The sequence below is a fragment of the Denticeps clupeoides genome, chromosome 11 (assembly GCF_900700375.1).
Source record: "Denticeps clupeoides chromosome 11, fDenClu1.1, whole genome shotgun sequence".
Lineage (NCBI taxonomy): Eukaryota > Metazoa > Chordata > Actinopteri > Clupeiformes > Denticipitidae > Denticeps > Denticeps clupeoides.
Genome location: NC_041717.1, coordinates 15,834,033 through 15,853,394, shown reverse-complemented (window position 1 = coordinate 15,853,394; position 19,362 = coordinate 15,834,033). Strand labels below are relative to the sequence as shown.

At 42.0% G+C, this 19,362-nt stretch overlaps 1 protein-coding gene across 8 annotated transcripts; it reads left to right on the top strand.

The window, feature by feature from the left end:
- Window positions 1–675: 675 nt before the first annotated feature.
- LOC114799538 (dematin-like) lies at window positions 676–18,916 on the top strand. 8 transcript variants are annotated; one of them, XM_028996276.1, is made up of 16 exons: window positions 676–917; window positions 10,385–10,436; window positions 10,689–10,769; window positions 11,120–11,266; window positions 11,596–11,640; window positions 11,719–11,860; window positions 11,955–11,999; window positions 12,106–12,255; window positions 12,453–12,589; window positions 13,376–13,481; window positions 13,638–13,687; window positions 14,103–14,151; window positions 14,650–14,657; window positions 14,761–14,826; window positions 15,201–15,281; window positions 17,099–18,916. In XM_028996276.1, exons 2-16 carry the CDS (start codon window positions 10,422–10,424, stop codon window positions 17,210–17,212), a joined length of 1,236 nt encoding a protein of 411 aa, XP_028852109.1. In that variant the 5' UTR covers window positions 676–917; window positions 10,385–10,421; the 3' UTR covers window positions 17,213–18,916. The 8 variants fall into 8 exon arrangements, with proteins under 8 accessions (XP_028852109.1, XP_028852112.1, XP_028852113.1 ...); XM_028996279.1 differs by having other exon boundaries at window positions 693–917; window positions 10,686–10,769; window positions 17,232–18,916; XM_028996272.1 differs by having other exon boundaries at window positions 694–917; window positions 10,686–10,769.
- Window positions 18,917–19,362: the final 446 nt, after the last annotated feature.

The following is a 19,362-nucleotide window of genomic DNA, read 5'->3' as shown; positions in this document are numbered from 1 at the left end:
TGTTTCACAATGACAATCACTTCACTTTAAAAAAAGATGTATTGCTGCTCAGAGAACAGCTGGATAAAAGGAGTCTCCTTCTCTATACACATCATGTCAGTGTTTCATGAAAATAAGGATATCAATATCTGGCCAACCCGGTTACCTTAATGCATATTTTTGCATTTTCACAGTTTCTTCAATAATTGGGTCTGTCAGAAAGACAGACCATTTATTATTGTGCTATGAATGGCAAAAAAGAACATGTCTTACGTTAAAGACCGCCACGCGAAGACCGTCAAACGTAAAGAAACAGCGGATTTGTAAAATAAAACTTCTTTGAAGTGATACTGCAGTACCACAGTAAAGAAGCCCCATTTTACAAATTCCATGCCGACAGCTGTGACCAATGCCCGGACAGACCCATCAAAATTTCCCCTGGAATTTTGGCTTCTAGTTATAATTGTTGTTATGATTATAATTAACTGAACTGTTGTGGTTGCGGTTGTAGTTAGATATTTAAGGGACAAGATTGGCTTGGTTGGTCAAACTGTATATATGCGATTATCAGGTGTCCTCGAAATTGAATTTCAGATTAAAGGGCGCCGATGGTGATCATTATAATTGTTTATTTATTTCTTATTATTATGATTATTATGAAGAGAGAGAGAGAGAGAGAGAGAGAGAGAGAGGGAATATTCCGCTCCTGGTGACACGGTGCGGCCCAGATTTGATGTCACAGTTCCGGAGGAAGAGCCTCCTGCCTCCTGCCTGCAGCGGCCTGAGCCTCGGGACGCTTATCGGCTCCCGCAGCCGCTCGGAGGCGCAGATAAGCGGAGCGGCGGGGACGCGCGGCGCGTCAACAGCCCGAAACGAGACCGGACTTTGGTGCCGAGGGATGCGACAGGCGCAGCAGGGCGGACCGGTTCAGGTGGAAGGTGGGACGTTTTTCACGCCGCTCCGTTTGGTTGGTACTCTGGTATTTTCTCGCTGCCTCTCGGGTGTTTTTTCCCCCGAAACCGACAGATCACGTTATTCGTGATTTTCGGCGCGTCAAAAGTCTTTCGTTATAAAAAATATTAATGACATCGTTTCAAGCCGCGTGTTCCTCCGCCCTGTCCCGTTTGTGCGCAATTTCGGCTCCGTGTTGAGAGAATTTGGGATGATGATGATGATGATGATGGAGGATGCGATCCATTTTGACGCCTCTTTTCCCGCATCCTCCTGCATGTAACGCAACGGCATCGTGCTGTGCGTGTCTGTGCGTGATCGTGTGTGCTCATAGTGCAGGATGGACGTGTGGAGGTTATTTTTAGCTCTTTACCGCACGCTGCGGTACTTCACCCCTCTTCCCCGCCACCAAGCCGCTGTCACTGGTGCCACCAGCCAGGGATGTTGGGAGCTTAATCTCAAATTGCCATGCTGTAATCTGACGTGCTGCTGGGATTAACCGGGGTTGGGGGGTGGGTGGGTATCTTGGTCTCTGGACCTGCTGGTGATGGACATGCTCTGGATGGTTTATCCCCAGCCGGCCCGGCCTGCCCGGCCTGCCTGGCCTGTCCGGCCCCCTGCGGTGTGGAGCGCGGTTCCGAATCTCCGGGAGACGCGTCGGATCTCTGATCCGGGCATCATCCTGCTGTTGTGCTGACATGTCAGATGTGCGAAGCTGCTTTAAAGCGGTCGGCCATCTGTTGAGCAGCAGCTCCTTCATGATCCACCACTTGCCTCCTTCATAACTTATATATGCTTATATATCCATTTATTATTGTTTTTTTTTTTATCAGTATTAAAATTCGCTGTCTTGCTAGCCTAAGGAATAACGATAATCCATCCTACAATCGGCCACAATAAAAATCTTTGCTAATGTGAACATTTAAAAGAAATTTAAATCCAAACAATGTACCACCAAACAATATGGCCATTATTAAACTTCATGCATCATGCATAATATGTGTTCCGATTGACATATTACTTATTTGCTTGTTTTGATTGTAGAGCTGTAATGACTAGAAAAATGAAACAATGAAATTGTTACACCCTATAGATAAAATAGTTCATTGTTGATGGTTCCGTCGGCCTATATTGTTTTTTTGTGGCACACAAATTAAAATGTCCCCTGTGTTGGAAAAATCAAGCAATCTTCTTTCTCACTGGTCAAACGTGAGCCCCGTTTTGTTTCGGTACTGAAATTTGTCTAAATTCAAAAGCATGTAACTGTGTAACCGGCCACACACACTGGCTGCAGACGAACATGGTTTTTTTTCTTGCAGTTGTCATGGTAATGAGATTGAGGGTTCTGTTTCAGGCCGCCAGTTTTTCACTGCCTTTACATAATATTTAGTCATTTCTAGAACCTGCCGTGCTTGAATGATGGCATTAATCCAGCCTGAATTTAACAAGTTTATCGCTGAGGATTGGAGCCCAACAATCATGTTCTCTATGGCTGGAGCTCTCAAACCTTCTGCTGCCAGTGACTCATGCTGGTGTGAAAAGAAGGTTTCATTCAATTATGTACTTTCTGCTATTAAAAACCACTCCTCTACGTTACCTCTACAATTTACTTTTATTTTCCAAGCCAGTTTTGGACATGATTTGCCAAAATAACGGTGCTAAACGTTATTGCGAAGAGTTTCTGACACTGGTTTATTATTAGACATGTCATTCATTATCTGTCTAGTAGTTGATCAGAGTTGAACAGGGCTTTCATGTTGCTTATTGAAAATATATTGTGATTTATTGTGTTCTCAAGGCCTGAGGAGAACGCCTGCTTGTACCATTGCTCTGTTTGTGTCCGTCTTTTAAGAATTTGTGGCTCCTTCATATGTGCTTTTGGGCTTTTAACCAAGTAACTCGGTGAACCCACTAGGTACTGTTTGCCTTAGTTTAGGTTTTTAACCAAATAACCAAATGAATATTCCTCAGGTTAGGGAGAGACACACACCTGGCCATCCACATGATGTCAAAGAAAACATTCTAGGTGGTCCAGTTCTGATGCTTCCATACCAGTTGTAGGTGGCAAAATTGAGCCTTGGCCCTTTCAAAAGTGTTCTTGCCACTTTTGGTAGATCCTGCCACAAGAAGGCTGGGAACATCCCACAAGAGCTGCAGTTTTGGAGATGCTTTGATCACAATTTAGCCTTTGCCAGACACTCCGGTCCATACGCTTGATCATATTTCTGCTCCCAAATGCATCAGCTTGGAGGTGGAAACGTTCCCCTTCTGACTAATTTATCCCGCCCACTGCCAGGTGCCACTGTAACATGACTACATTTCACTGTATTTTAAAAAAAAAGCAGTCACCAAGTTCCTCATGCCGTAGAGAGAAGCGGTGATTGAGCGCATAGAAAGAGAATCGAGAGGCTGGTGGGATTTAAATAGCCACTAGTGAATGATCAAATGCCAGAGAGAGAGAGAGAGAGAGAGAGAGAAACAGAGAAATGGGAGGGTAAAGCATGAGCTCAGAAGCTTTAACCAGCATCACAGGTCAAACAGCACTGGTGGAGCGAAGCGCTTCTGGAAACATCAGAGCTGTGTTCACAAACATTCATTCTGCTGAGCGTGACATTTATCTGTCTGTGTGTGTTATCCTGGCTGTGTACGTATGTGCGTGTCATTGTGTGTGTGTGTGTGTGTTTGCATGTGTATATGTGGCGTATTAAATGCTGCTTTTGTGTTTGGCTTGATGTGAGTAGCCTCGTTGATAGTGACAGCGCTCTTCGGGGGTGTGGCTTGTGTGCACGCGCACACACGTCTGTGGGGAGATAAGCGTGTTTCTGATGGCTCTCTGCAGCAAGAGATAGAGGTCAGGGGGCTCACGTCTCAGTCCTCTTTCATAAACACGAAGCTTCTAGAAGACCCTCGGTGGCCTTGTTGATTGATGCTCAGAACACAGTTGTGCTACGTAAGTTGCGTGTAACATGTAGGCAGTGTAATGTATGTTGTCTAGAAGAGGGAAGGCTGAAGAAGCTCTTTTTGAATCATAAATAAGTATCTACACACTCCAAAACTATACAGTGTCTTTAACAGCTGAAACCACTGTACATGTTAATATTCGGCTTCACTTCTGTGCTCTCCTTCGATCGCTGATAGCAGCCTTGGGGCAACCGTGAACTCTCAGCTCTCCCTTTCTTCCTATATTGTACATTTTTCTCATTCATGTCTATTTATCTTTGTAAGAATTAGAAAAGTCCACCCATTTCTCACCACACAGTCCATTTGTCATCTTAAGACCAGAGAACAAAGGTCCACATTCTCCTGCCTACTCTCCAGTGTTACTGGAAATGTAATCCTTACAATTACAAGTTACCTTATTTCAAATTCAATAATATTGTAACTATTTCAATTACAATGCGTCAATGTTTCAATGCTTTGTTTCTATTGGTGGTGCAACAATGCATCTCAGCACACAAAGGTCAAAGTTCAATGTATCTTTATAATATTTTTTTCTCTTTCTGCCATCTCTTTTCTTTATATTGGCCCGATGCTCAGTTCACGGCACACGGCACACTTTCTGAGGTTGGGATACTTTTGTTTCAGCAGTAGGCTCCAGAAATCTGCATTCATGCCAGTTGTTGCCCTGGAGAACATTTCAGTGTCATTTTGCAGTGTGACAATCTCATTCTCAGCGGAGTGGAAAATCACAGGTAGCTGGCAATAGGCTTGATGCTTTCATGATAGATCTTCTAAACTTCTCACTGTGTTTAATTTGGAGCTGCAGGGTAAGAATAAGCGTATAATCATCACGGCCAATTTTGTGAAGGCATTTAAAAGCAACTACAACTACTGTCAAGTTTGGAGGCTGCAACGCTGTGACCCGGAGCGCTGGAACTTTCCTCACGTGCAGGCAGAACTTCAGCATCAGGGCAGCTCAACTATTTACGTTATAAGGAAAATCGGAACACCTTCTCAGAATTTGACAAGGGATTTAAAAACATTGCATCCCAAAAGGTTGTTCTGTAGCTGTTCATGTTCACGTTTCAGGCGATCTTTCATGTTAGCTGTCAGGATTGCCTGCAGCTGGGCTCCACACCTGACTCCAATCCTGACGCCCCATAAATGCCGGATGTTTCCGCCCCTTCTAGATCTCCGGCATTTTTGTGAACTTGACATTGTAACCGTGTAGGTGTTCGTAATTTCAGTTCTGGCAATCGCCACACGCCTACGGGCTTGTTTACGTTCGTTTGTGTTGTTCCCTTTTATTTCCCGTTTTTGGCCACCGCGCCATTGTTTCTTTGTATTTATTGTTTGTTATAATAAATCCCCTTCCCAGCATGTCAGACCTCTGCGCTTCCTTCCCTCGTAAGTCCGTAGTCGTGACATTAGGCAGCAACTTGTGCAACTAATTATCTTACAGGGCAACAACTGGCTCTGATTAACAAACTCCATTAAAGTGTGGAAAATATCTCCACCTCTGGTGCATTTTTTAAATTGTAAAATGGTCAGCAGCTCTTCTTTGGCACTCTTATCTCCAAAAACCATTCTGAAAAACAGACAAAACTGTACCACGTCCATCAGATCATTCAATGCATAAACACTGGAGAGAAACACTCACAGGTGTCAATGTCATCTGCCATTCCCTTGGGTCTCGTAGCGTTTGTGCATCATTTGGAAATGACGCTCCTTCTTCAGTAAAGCCTCGCATTGAATATACAGTAAGACATATGGACTTTGAATATCAGGAAAGAAAAGGCTGTGTGCTGACAGTCAAAATCTGAACATATCGGCAAGGTTTTGCACACAATATGTAACTAAATTTTCCAACATTAACATAACAAATTACAAATATATTTTAGCTGTAATTGTATTATGTAACGTTGTTACCCCAACCCTGCTACTCTCCCTCCACTAGCTTCCTGCATCACACTCAAAATACAGATGCTTTCTCACAGAGCCAAAAATGGACCGGCGCCCACCCACCACCGAGCATCTATGCTTCATGCCTCCTTCAGATCCTCCGGCACTGCTCATCCAATCCCGCCATTTCCCAAAGCGAGAGACTCTTCTACGTGGCTTCTAGGTGGTGGAATGAACATTATTGATTATTCCACACCACATAACAGAGAAGATTTTATGCATCAATGCATTAAAACACTTTGAGCAAAACAATCAAATAATCACTGAGTTGAAATGACACCTTAATACCTTAATAGTTAAACTTTTGAAGGAAATGCACTGAGCTCTGTGCTAATGAAGGGGTGTCACCTCCCCATTAGCCTGTGGATGGATGGGTGTATACTATATCATGTGTTGTCCTGATCACAATGGGCTAAAGTCATCGGGATTGCTAACCTTGGGCATCTGACTGTACACGCGAGTGATTGATTCACTTTCTGTCCTCTCACAAGATCTCAGGGAGCCATTGTTGTCATGGTAACATGCTGTGTTTTGTAACAGATGTGTGTTGTACCCCCTGTACACAGCCCGCACACAGGCAGCAGGCAGGAGCTGTTTTATCGTGGACGAGCTTTTACGGATTACGGCCTCACTACGGAAGCCGCATTGGGGCAGCAGGGTGATGGTTCAACATTTGCAGCCCCCTACCTCCACACACAATAGAGCAGAGAGCAGGAGGAGAATAAATGGCCCCGTAAACAACAGAGCCTCCCGATTCAGGAGGGGCCAACAGTGTCAGCAGAATGCAACAAACACAGGCACACACACCCACCATCTGAATGCAGCCAGTAAATCAGTACTCTACAAACACACACACACACACACAAAGTAATTCAGAAACTTGTGGTTGATATAAATACACAATGTGTATGTTCTAGACAGAAAGAAGTGTCCCCACTGACCACAATAGTCTTCCCACACATTCACACACACACACATACACACACGAATACACACATACAAGTGGCATGTAACCAGAGGTCTAGCTTGTGTAACAGAGTGATTGTAAGTTCAGTTAACAGACATTGTCTCACTCTAGTCCACAGCTCAGTCAGCTCAATCTCGGTGATCAGCTTTGCACATTATTCACATCATGATAGAAATAGCAATAATTAGCATATTTTGTGCATGTCTTAAAATTTGAGCTGTAAATGGTCCTTAAGAGTGAGGCGTGACAAAACCCGAGCCATGATCAAGCATGATCTCATTTACAACTGACTGTACGAGCGTGCTTTGCACACGTTACAAGCGCTAGACTAAGAGGGAAAGGAAATGTGCAGGGAAACGAGAGGGTTGGATGTAAATTGTTGAATGTGTGTTATTTGGGGGTACACAGTTACACATTCTCATTAGTCAATAAGTAAAGGTGGGTGTGTTGTACTGTTGACTCTGCCTGCCAGCTTGTACAAATAAAAAGCTCTTATTCCAACCAGGATGAGGGCCGTGTGTTTCTACCTCCTGGTTCAGCAAAAGCCCGCTACATTATTCATGAACATTAACATTCATGGAATTTATCAGACGCCCTTATCCAGAACGACGTAGAATCAGAAGGAGAGTAATGTACAGGGACAGTAATGTTCTGTTGCCCACTAGGCTGCTATCACCCTATTCAAATGTGCGCATGCACACAGCTATTTTGCTTTATGTCAGGATTGAGTCATTTATACTTTGATTAACATAATTGATTCAATTTCCAGTGGGGGGACCGCTGAGAATATGCCACTGGTAGCTATGTTACCACTCTCACTTGCTGGAGTGTCGGCCAGAACTCCATTCAGACCAGGATTCAAAGTTCAGTGGTTTTATTGTGCTAACAGATCCCACGTCACTCGATACAGCAGGACAACTGTGTGTGATCTAGCAAGGGTGTGGGTGTGTTTGTGCAGACTAACAATGTGTATTAGCATTAACAGTAGTAAGTAAAACTTAACGCACTATATCAACTAATACATAAACAAATTATGCTACAGGTGCCAGCGTTAATACATCCTGCCAGTAGGTGGCGGTAAAAGCTGGTAAATTACAAGCATTGACATAGTAACAATAAATGGTACCAGGATGCAAATTCACATATTAATCCTGCTGTAAATAACTGAACATTACCTTTAACCCAAAATCACATACAGTATGTCTTTGACAAGCCCTACAGTTGACACCCGCACACTTGATCATTCTGCACACAAGGAAAAACTCTAGGAGAGAGAAAAAAGAAAGGAAGAAATGTTGGGAAGGAGTGATACAGAGAGGGACCCCCTTCCAGGGTAGAGTGAACCTGCAAATGGTGTCAGTGCAGGGTTTGTGATGATTTGTCTAATAAGTAGGGTTGGAGAAGTCCAGAGTGTAGTCCAGTGTCATGGTCTATATTACATGTCCATTATGGTGTTACTGGTCCATTTGAAGATCCCTGAAGCTGTAGTTGTTACGGTGGCTGTGGTGACCCTCTGGTTCGTTTCATGCTAAGTCCTCGTTTAGCAGTTGTCAGGAACCAGGATTTATTTGCTGGTCTCCTCACTGGGGTCTGCCAGTAGTCTGGGCGCTTGATTCCGTGTCTCTGAGAAAACAAACAGAAGCAGCGACAGACGGTTGCACTGTACGACCGATACTGAAATATGTGGTAATAGTGGTATATTGGTGCTACAGTAACCCGGTACCCTAACTAGGACAGCCTAACTAGGGTGAATTTAACACTGTCTGTGTTTAACAGGAAGACTGTGTGATAAACTGATGACACCTAGATCCTTTACTTCAATACTTGGTGAAATAGAAAGGCAATCCAGGGTAATGGTGTAGTCAGACAACTTATGCCTGGCTGCTTGAGGCCCAAGTACGAGAGCTTCTGTCTTGTCAGGGTTTAACAGGAGAAAGTTGGTGAGCATCCACTGTCTAATGTCCTTTAGACAATTCTCTATTTTGTTCAGCTGCTGCCTCTGATCTGGCATTGCTGACAGATACAGCTGTGTTTCGCCAGCGTAGCAATGAAAGCTAATACTGTGTTAGCGGATGACATCACCTAAAGGTAACATGTATAGGGAAAAAAGTAATGGACCTAGGACAGAACCTTGTGGAACACCAAACTGTACTTTACTATGATTTTTGATATAAAAAATTACTATGATTACTATGATTTTGGATATCGGTCTATAATTTGAAAGCTGACTGCGATCAAGATCAAGCTTTTTAATCAAGGGTCTAATGACTGCTACCTTGAACAAACGTGGTACATGGCTGGTGCTATGTTAATAATTGAATAATTTTGAGGATAGAATTTATAATATTGGGTGCTACTTGTTTAAGGAACCTTGTTGGAATCGGATCCAAAGTGCAAGTACATTGATTTGACGGCGAGATTAGTTTAAGTAGTTCATGCTCTTTAATAAGGTTGAAGCATTCTCATCGGTGGACAGCTATTTGAAGATTATTTTCCATATATGGAAATATATTGAAAATAAATATATTAGTTCCAAATATGGAAATATACCTTACCTTACCTTATCAACAACATTCCGGTTTATGAAACGTTTGCTGTTAGGAACCACAAAGTTTGGGTCAAAGGTGTGATAAAGAACCAATAGAAGGATCAATACACCAGGGGCAACTGCAGGGTGAAATAGATTGGAAACATTTATTCTAGACTGCAACACATTAAATATGCTTCACTTCAGATTTTCTGATTTGCTCACCTGGAATCTCCAAGATGGCAGCTTCAATTTCAGTTCCGAGTGAGAGGAGATTGGACAGAAAGCCAGGATGACATTGCATTCTCTTACACTGTTTACTGTCACTATTGGCAGTCTCATGACTGGCAGTTCATGACTATCTGAGCAATGCTGTGGCTGTTTTCCAGTGACGTTACTCTACACATTCACAGTCATCTTCTGAAATGTCTCAGCTGAAAGAAAAATATAGATTTCATTGTAAATTTATTGTGTATTTGCCTTTAATGATCAAGTACAAATCCATGCTTATTTATCCGACCCTGCAAAGCATATGTGCTTGTGATCCAGATTCTCTTTTGTTTTTGGTTTCTGATTTGCAGTAGTTCCAAAAAATATACTATAGTTGGCATAAAGACCAGAAGTTGAAGATTTGGCAGCACAGCTTGGCAGATTGATCTGATCTTAGGCAAGATAATAAAATATGGCAGTGGGCAGCCATGACAGGCGCCCGGGGAGCAGTGTGTGGGGACGGTGCTTTGCTCAATGGCACCTCAGTGGCACCTTGGCGGCAACCATCTGATTATTGGTCCACTTCCTTACCCACTATGCCACCACTGCCCTTTGAGCTACTTGCCCGTATTAATGCAACAATTGAGAATAAAAAATCCACACACCACCACCAAAGGAGTCATTAATGCATATTACATGGAACCAGTTTTAAAATTTTAAAATAATGATTTAATGTCAGCATGTTAATTGCAACCTTGTCCCACAACCCCCTTCCCCCCACCCATGTACCAACCACACTTTTAAATGAAATGCTTACATTTTACTAATTCTTTATTATTATCTTTCAGTGTGACGTCTCTGACGGGGCATCATTGCAAACTAGCCATGATGATGTCAAAGGTAAGTCAATCAGTCAACCAATCAAAAAAACAATCAGTAAAACAGGTGGCCTGTTTATCTATTTGTGAGTTCTTTATTGCTTGAAATATTGTAGGGCAGTTGACAAAGTTAGAAAATATTCCTCCCAAGTTCTCCCGATGAAGCATTACAATCCTGACTTCTACTTACTTCTGTTTACAGCCCTATAGATTCCCCTTAGTGGAAGCACCTGATCACCCATGTGTGCTTAACCTCTCTGTTTTTGACTAGCAGCAGCCAGCCCTCACGTCCCCCGGCAGCGTTTGCTCCCTTCAGGGTCCTGGTGTTAAAGGAGCACCTGCTGTTACCATCATGGTGAGTAAAAAATACACAGCAGGTGTCGATCAGAAACCTCATTTACTTCACTATTAGCTGCATTCAGATATATATTTCTTCAGATATCTATGAGACAGCGGTGACAGTTTTGGAAACAATTTTATTTACATTATAGAATCTTATTTTTTATCAGTAGGTCAGTAGGTCTTGGATTAAAATGTAAAAACATTTGCAGTCTGACAGCACTGTACGAGATTCATTCGCTGGCAAAAAAGTTGATATGATTGGTTACTTCAACATTTGATCAAAGGCTTGCTTATTTTATTGTCTTCAGCACGCTTGAGTCTGAGGAAAATATGATGACAATCACAATCACAATCTTTCTTTAGGCTAAAATGGACAATCAGGTCATTGGCTATAAGGACCTGGCTGCCATTCCCAGAGATAAAGCCATCCTGGACATTGAGCGACCAGACCTGATGATTTATGAACCTCATTTTAGCTACACACCACTGGAGCTGCTGCAGAGCCAGGAGGTAAGTAGTTAAACTACTTCACACTCATATATACACAGAGTACCATATTACTTACCTTACAGCTAACATATCTTTCATATGGCATGTCTGCCCTATACACACATACACACACACAGATATATATGTTTATAGACCTGGACAATTTGGAGGCCAAGTTAACAACTGAACTCCAAGTTGTGTTCCTCAAACCATTCATGTACCATTTTAGCAGTGTGGCACATTATCCTACTGTGAAAAAACAGGCGTTCACACCTCTCTGTCAGAAAAAACATGACTTTTTTCATTCCAGAAAATTTTTCCTGAAAACTTTCTCTCCTTTCTTTATCCAGCGGTCCATGTCTCCTCGCTTAGTCTCTCCTCCTCCATCCCCTGAGGTCAGTTTGTGGTATGTTGTGTCTCAGCACGCATTTTTCCTGATCTTGATCTGATCTTGAATGTGCCACTCTGCCTAGAATCTGTCCCAGGAGACCAGGGACTGGCTGGAGCAGCGATCCTCGGGCACGTCATCCCCTGCGTCCACCATCCAAACCAGTAAAACCAGCAAGAGTGGAACATGTCCACGACCCCTCCACCAGCAGCACTTCCACAGGCCAAGTGAGAAAGCATACACGGCTCATCCATCTCTCACTTACACTGGATGTCAGCTTGACCTCAACCATTTTTAACATTTTTCTTTTTTTCACCACAGACAACGGCACCAATCTGTATAAAAAGCCCCCCATTTACAAACAAGGTAGGACCTGATGCCTCTTTCATGTTCGAAGGTAGAGGTGTTTGTGTACTTTGTTCATTTAAGAGTGGAATCATTGTCCAGACGCCTGTCTCCTGTCGATGTTTAGATTCATCCGCACATATCCCACATGGCAAGCACATAGAGGACATGATTATTGAATCTTCAAAGTTCCCTGCCGCTCAGCCTCCTGACCCCAGCCAGCCATCGAAGATTGAAACGGACCACTGGCCCTGCCCACCTTCACTTGCTGTCATGGGTATGAGTCTGCAGTTCTGTTTTCCTATAATCAGCACAACCCCCAATTCTTGTAGCAGATATCTAGATATCAAATCAGATTGATTTATTGACATTTCCATTGCCGTTGGGGAAGCAACACTACAGCTTGAAACTTTTGAACAGTACTGTACATGGTTTTAATTATTACTTTTAGTTGTAACATACACTTTCTCACAGAGGCTGAATGGCGGAGGAAGGCACTTTCTCAGAAACAGACAGAAGAAGAGGAGGATGAGGAAGATGAGGATTACGACTGTGATGTGTCAGCTGACATGTGGAGGTTGAGGCAGATGCAAAAGGAGCAGCTCAATAAAGTAACTCGCCATTGCACAGTCACTCTGCATGATACCACCATCTCACACCGGCTGGAGATGTAATTAAATACATGCAATGGTTTAACATATACGCATTCAGAATACAAAAAAACGTTTTTGTAAAAAAATAACAGGTTAGTATTCAGACCATTGTTTAATAAGACAATTCTTGTGCTGTGATAAAAAAAAATAATAATTTGCTTATCACACTCAAATGCACACATTGCATCCAGAATGTATTCACAGCGCATCACTTTTTCCACATTTTGTTATGTTACAGCTATATTACAAAATGGATAAAAAAATATTTTCTCAAAATTCCCCCATAATGTCATTGTGAAAAAAGTTTTTAAAAAATAAAAAGTTTTCACGTTGTCATTATGGGGTGTTGTGTGTAGAATTCTGAAGGGGAAAATAATTTTATCCATTTTGGAATAAGGCTGTATCATAACAAAATATGGAAAGTGAATACTTAAATGACATGCCTGTTGCGAAATTATACATGGGTTCTACTTATGCTGTAAAAAATATTTTAAAATTATTCTGAACAAATAACTATATGTTTTATACCGTAATGCATGACTGAATATGCTTATGACAGTGCTATTAATACCTTGTTTTTGCCAAACTCATTTTAAACCCCACTTTACCAAGTTGTACTATGTTGAATTACACCTTGATGGCATTGATATCTACAGTTACATGGCAATGCAAATGAAAAAAAGCTCATCAACATGAGCAGATCTGGTCAATTTCCATTAAGAGTTTATTGTCTCGGTCTGTCAGGTTCAGTCTAATCTGGGGAAGTTAATCCTGAGGGAAGAAACCGAGAAGCCAGTGCCAGGGCGCAAGAAAACACGCTCTCTTCCCGACAGAACTCCAGTGCATTTCGGTGTGTGTGTGTGTGAGAGAGAGAGAATGTTTGGAAATTAATAATCGATTGATAATTGAGTTAGAATTGTATATTTGAGTTTGTATGCTGTTTTAAGGATGGCTTTGGCATGCATTTCTGACAGGACTGTAAATTATTTTTTTGTCTGTTTTATAGTATCATCGAAATCCAGCTCCTTCATGGCAAACAGAACAGGCCTCACTCGGGTGAGAGAAGGAACACATTTACAATTAGAGCATTTAGCAGATGCTCCTGTCCAGAGGCACATACTTCAGTGCTATGTAATCAATATATGATCTTCATACCCGTATAGCTAGAAACACAAGACAATATATGGATCTCTGTTTTCATTTACATTTTACAGCATTTATCAGACGCCCTTATACAGTCAGTAGTTACAGGGACAGTCCCCCTCTGGAGACACTCAGGGTTAAGTGTCTTGTTCAGGGACACAATGGTAGTAAGAGGGGTTTGAACCTGTGACTTTGCGGTCTTCTGGTTCACCAGTGAGTGTGTAACCTCTGATTATTGATCTGATTCTGTCCTATGGTGTTTTCTTTTAATCATGTTTATATAACTGGCATAGGACTGAAGTTTTGATTGGCTGCTTTCTCCTCCCAGCTCCAGTCTGCAGAGTTCTCCTTGGTCTGCAGTGATAAGAGTGGCCAGGGTAAGTATATCATATCACAGGAGTGTCAAACTCGTGGTCCATAGGCCACATCCCGTGAGATCGCTGAATACAGATTCACAATTATGGCCCAGCGACGCGAAGCGCTGACAACACACAAGCTACATATCTTCAGTTGCCTTGCCGAAAACGATCTTTAAACCGCAGCTGAATTCAGGAGCAGTTCCCACGTCGACGGCAAATGGGTTGTGAAGCAGATCGAAATAGTTTTTTCAAACAACAGATCTATACAAAGTGATCGGCCGAGTTTGACCTGCATTCGTCTTCTCCACTGTTCATAGAATATCAAGGAATGTTAAATTCCAGGGGAGAGTTCTTAGTTTTAATGGGGTTGAGGTCAAGACGGAACCATTCTTTTGCAGTTAGAAAGTAGTTCAGCTGTGTGAAGTGTCGTGGTACATTGATTTGCCACTTGTTATTTATTACAAACTAGTAATTCATTTGTTGTCTTTTGTTTCTCCCTTTGTCTCTGTTGGGTAGGGATTCAGGTAAGATTGCTTCCTTGTGAATTGTTTCCTATCTCGCTGGCTCTGGCTGCAGATGCAGGCCCTTGTGCTGTCAGTGTCCCTGATGGTTTGTGTGTGACTGCAGAATGGCGAGGCAGAGCAAGGCAGGATGGATCGAGGAACCTCCCTGCCCAGCATGCTGGAACAGAAGGTTAGACAAGAAAAGATAAGATCCCACAGTTGGGAAATTTGCATTGCTTCATCAAAGTAGATTGCCCCTAAGTGTGTGAATGAGTGTGCATGTGTGTGTGTAGCTACATGATGCTTTTCATCATGAGTCTGACCTCAGCTAGAATGACAGACCTGCAGTATCTGTACATCACATACCGTTGGTGCTGAAAGAGCTTGTCAGTGAGTGTCAGGCATGAGTGTCACTCAATTCAGGAGTCCAGGAGTCTCTGGAACCTGCGTTTTTTAAGCAATGCATTTGTCAGCCATTTTCCAATTGAAGTCACTGCAACCATGGCACTTAGAAGGTAGCACTCAATCTCAATGTAATAAATATGTATGTTTTCATCCTTTGAGATTTATCCATATGAAATGCTGATGGTGACACACCGAGGAAAAAGCCAACTGCCTCCAGGAGTTGACAGAACCAGGCTGGAGGTGAAGATTTGTTTATATGACTTTAATCTGCTTATACATTGAATTTAGACTAAAACCTCATACCTTACACACATTAATGTGCTTTGAACTCATTCATAGTCGTGGCGAAAAGTTTTAAGAATGACACAAATACTGTTTTTCACAAAGTTTGCTGCTTCGAGGTTTTAGATCTTTTTGTCAGTTGTTTCTGTGGTGTATTGAAGTATAATTAAGTGAAAGTGAAGTCATTGTCTGTCACGACTACGGACTTACGGGGGAAGGAAGCGCAGAGGTCTGACATGTTGGGAAGGGGTTTTTATTAACAAATAAACAATAAAGAAATACAAATAATCAGCGGCGCGGTGGCCGAAAACGATTTAACTTAAATAACGAACTGAAACAAACCCGTAGGCGTGTGGCGATTGCCAGAACTCAAAACACATAAAACAAAACTAGGTCAAGTTCGTGCAGCGAGTTCACGAAAATGCCAGCGACCCCGAACGGGCAGAAACTTCCGGCATTTATGGGGCGTCAGGATTGGCTTCCGGTGTGGAGCCCAGCTGCAGGCAATCCTGACATTGTCATTGTGAAAGCACAGCACACAGTGCACATAACGAAATATGTCCTCTGCATTTAACCATTCAGAATTCAGAATCGTATTTATTTTTAAATACAATTCTGAATTCTGAAAATTCTGAAAGTGAAGTCATTGTCATTGTGAAACACTGCGGCACAGCACACAGTGCACCAAATGAAATGTGTCCTCTGCATTTAACCATCACCTTTAGTGAGCAGTGGGCAGCCTTGACAGGTGCCCAGGCAGAAGTGCTTTGCTCAGTGGCACTCAGTGGCATGCTAACCATCAACTTCTGAGCCAAATCCTGACTGATGGCAACCCATTCCTTCATAATCAGTGCTCAGAATTTGAGGGGTTTTGTTTGTCCACCCGCCTCTTGAGGATTGACCATAAGCTCTCAATTCTATTGAGGTCCGGGGAGTTTCCTTGACATGGACCCAAAATTTCAATGTTTTGGTCCCCGAGCCACTTATTTCTCACTTTGACCTTATCGCACAGTGCTCCATCATAGTGAAAAAGGTAATGTACTTCTCCAAACTGTTCTTGGATGGTTGGGCGAAGTTGATGTCGGAGGATGTTTTGGTACCATTCTTTATTCATGGCTGTGTTTTAGGCAAAATTGTGAGTGAGCCCACTCCCTTGGATGAGAAGCAGCCCCACACATAAATGGTCTCAGGATGCTTTACTGTTTGCACAAGGCAGGACTCATGGTAGAGTTTTTTTTATGCAACCCAATGATGACTGCACGTGTTTCCTTGAAGGTACCCATGGTTAACAGAGATTCCAAGCATCACCCTCCTTTTAAAGCATCCAGTCTGCTATTCTAACTCAATCAGCATGACAGAATGATCTACAGCCTTGTGCTCCTCAACACTTTCACTTGTGTTAACGAGAGGATCACTGAAATGATCTCAGCAGAACCTTTGGAGGCAGGACTGAAATGCAGTGGAAATGGGTTTTTGGGGATCAAGTTCATTTTTATGGCAAAGAAGGAGTATATGCCATAATAAAACTTTGTGAAAAGTTTTTTGTTCATGATCAACGTTTGTTTGTATTAAGAGTATAAATCGTGACCTGACTGTACAATACATCATAGGCTGGGTGGGTTCAGAACCCAATGGGTGACAAGGATTCACGATGTGATAACAGTTGGCTACCTTACAGGCTGAATTATCTGAGATTTTTTTAAGTCCGTCTGTGGCCATGACAATGCAGTTATGTTAACTGGGTTCTGAATGTGATTTTGATTGACTTTCCACAGAGGCACCTGGCACCAGAGGATTTCCAGAACCTGTTTGGAATGACCGTTGCGGAATTTAATCGGCTTACGCTGTGGAAGCGAAATGAACTCAAGAAGAAAGCTTGCCTGTTCTAATGCATTCCCACCTTCACAGGAGCAAGAGATGCCTTGGCACTACCTTCACGGAAAATCAGATGGACAGAGCAACCAGAGCAGTCACGCTTTAGGGTGAATGTGTGGCACCACCTCGTGTCCAACAAAAGAAGAAGCCCTTTACAAGTCCTTTATCTGATCCAATTCGGGGGGGAGAAATCAGGCACTTAACACTTTTGTCAGTCTTGAAATTGTCCATTTTGCTCACTTTGCATCAGTTATGCTATGAGCTAAATGAGATGATGTACAGGCTCAGGTTTGGTAGCGACCACAGGATAAGGTGTTGGAGTGAAGAGCTGCTCTGATTAGCACACATTACAATGTGAAGGCCAAACCAGCAACTGAGCTCACTGATCACTGCCTACCCCGAGAAGTTCCACAGTGAGGAGATCCTGAAGTGGTTTGGTCTTAATAAGTATAGCTTCCTGCACAGATTACACGCAAGATGCGAATGCCATAGCGGCTGTTGCCACAACGGCCTTAGATAACATTTTATGAAGTGAAGGTTATAGTGATGCTGTGGCACTGATGATGCTGACTGACAATCCCATTGAGGTGCTAATGCATATTTCCCTTGGTTTCAATTTAAAACCCTGGTCACTGCTTCCTGTATATAAAGACAGAATCTAAACACTTCATTCATTAGCTGATTTGAATTGTTTTTCTCCCAAAGACGTATTGAATAGATATGACCCTGGCAATGTTTTCTTATAGACATACTGCTTGTGTTCTTCCTGTGACCAAATGATGTGCAGCTGATGTTTTATATTTTAAGTTTTAATCTTTATTTAGACTGTGGCATCATTTATTAATTTCAAATAAAAAAACAACAATAGCAACATATATATATATATATATTATATATATATGGTTTTAGATTGTATTTTTTTAACAGATGATTAACAGATGAGTGGCAGGTAGAGCCTAAATTAATGACACTTGGGCATGTTTGCAGCAGCACTTTCTTCTAAATTATATTAATTTTTTGATAAACTTGGTGAAATGTTTGTGAATGTGTTTTAATTTAGCCGGTGTTATTGCCATTAAAGCAGAGCCCTTCCAAGGCAACTATGTAGGGTCACCTGAATGTAATGGTACCATCATACACCCAATGAGCTGGATTTCATGGCCCTAGAAAAGCTACAGATAAACACACAAACACACAGAGACTTGCACAAAACACTACTTGCACAAACACTACTCACAAAACACTGTTATCAAAGATGGTCACATTTGGTATGAATGAATGACTGCTGCACTTACTGTACTGGTGTCAGAACAGGGTTCCCTGGTTATTGATTCTGGATTATATCCATGGCAGAGATACAATGGCAGTACACAAATGCACACTTTAAAATGCACTCCTAATGCCAAGCACCATGCTGAGCATCCCGGACGAAAAAATGTTTCATGCAAATGATTAAAGAATTTTGGAACAGTAAGGAAACACATAACACATGTGACCTCCTGCTGTCCCACTGAACAATCATGTCTCAATCATGTTGTTTTTTGCATTTAATTTAACCTTATCATGAGACAGCAATTGTGCAAATCTTTTTTGTTGTTGTTAATGATTTTATACTTTTCAATATGGGATCTCTTCATCATATTCAGTATCACATCAACATATTCTTTTTTTTTTGTGACTGTTGGCGAAAAAGAAATAAAGAATATTGATTTAGCTAATTATATGTTTGTTGTCGCAATCCTTTTCTGTGGCTTTCTGTAAGAGCGATTCAACCTTCACGGTCCAACCTATCCATTTTTTTCACAAAGGAGGAAAACACTTTTAAATAGCAGCTAAAATCAGAATCAGAATCATATTCATTGGCCAAGTAAGTGCAAGCACATACAAGGAATTTGATTCCAGTAGATGGTGTCTCTCAAGTACGATGTAGGAAAAATCAACAACAACAATGTGCAAGGATGTGGTGTTATAGTCCACGTTGTGGATTTGTTTGTGTATAACCCAATGGAAATAATCATTTTATGTTTTTAAAAATTGTTTCTAATGTGCTCTGGTAGAAATATAAGGGATGAAGCAAATCAAATGAAGAGGCTATCACAGATAGGCCCTGCATCTGCTTTTGGCTGTAATTAGCTGTCATTTAACCATGTGTGGAGCCTGCTGC

Bases quoted from the DNA above. Each gene is read 5' to 3' on its own strand.
- LOC114799538 (XM_028996272.1), top strand. The intron at 11,861-11,954 runs GTGAGAAAGCAT...TTTTCACCACAG, and splicing joins GCAGCACTTCCACAGGCCAA to ACAACGGCACCAATCTGTAT. The intron at 12,256-12,452 runs GTATGAGTCTGC...ACTTTCTCACAG, and splicing joins ACCTTCACTTGCTGTCATGG to AGGCTGAATGGCGGAGGAAG.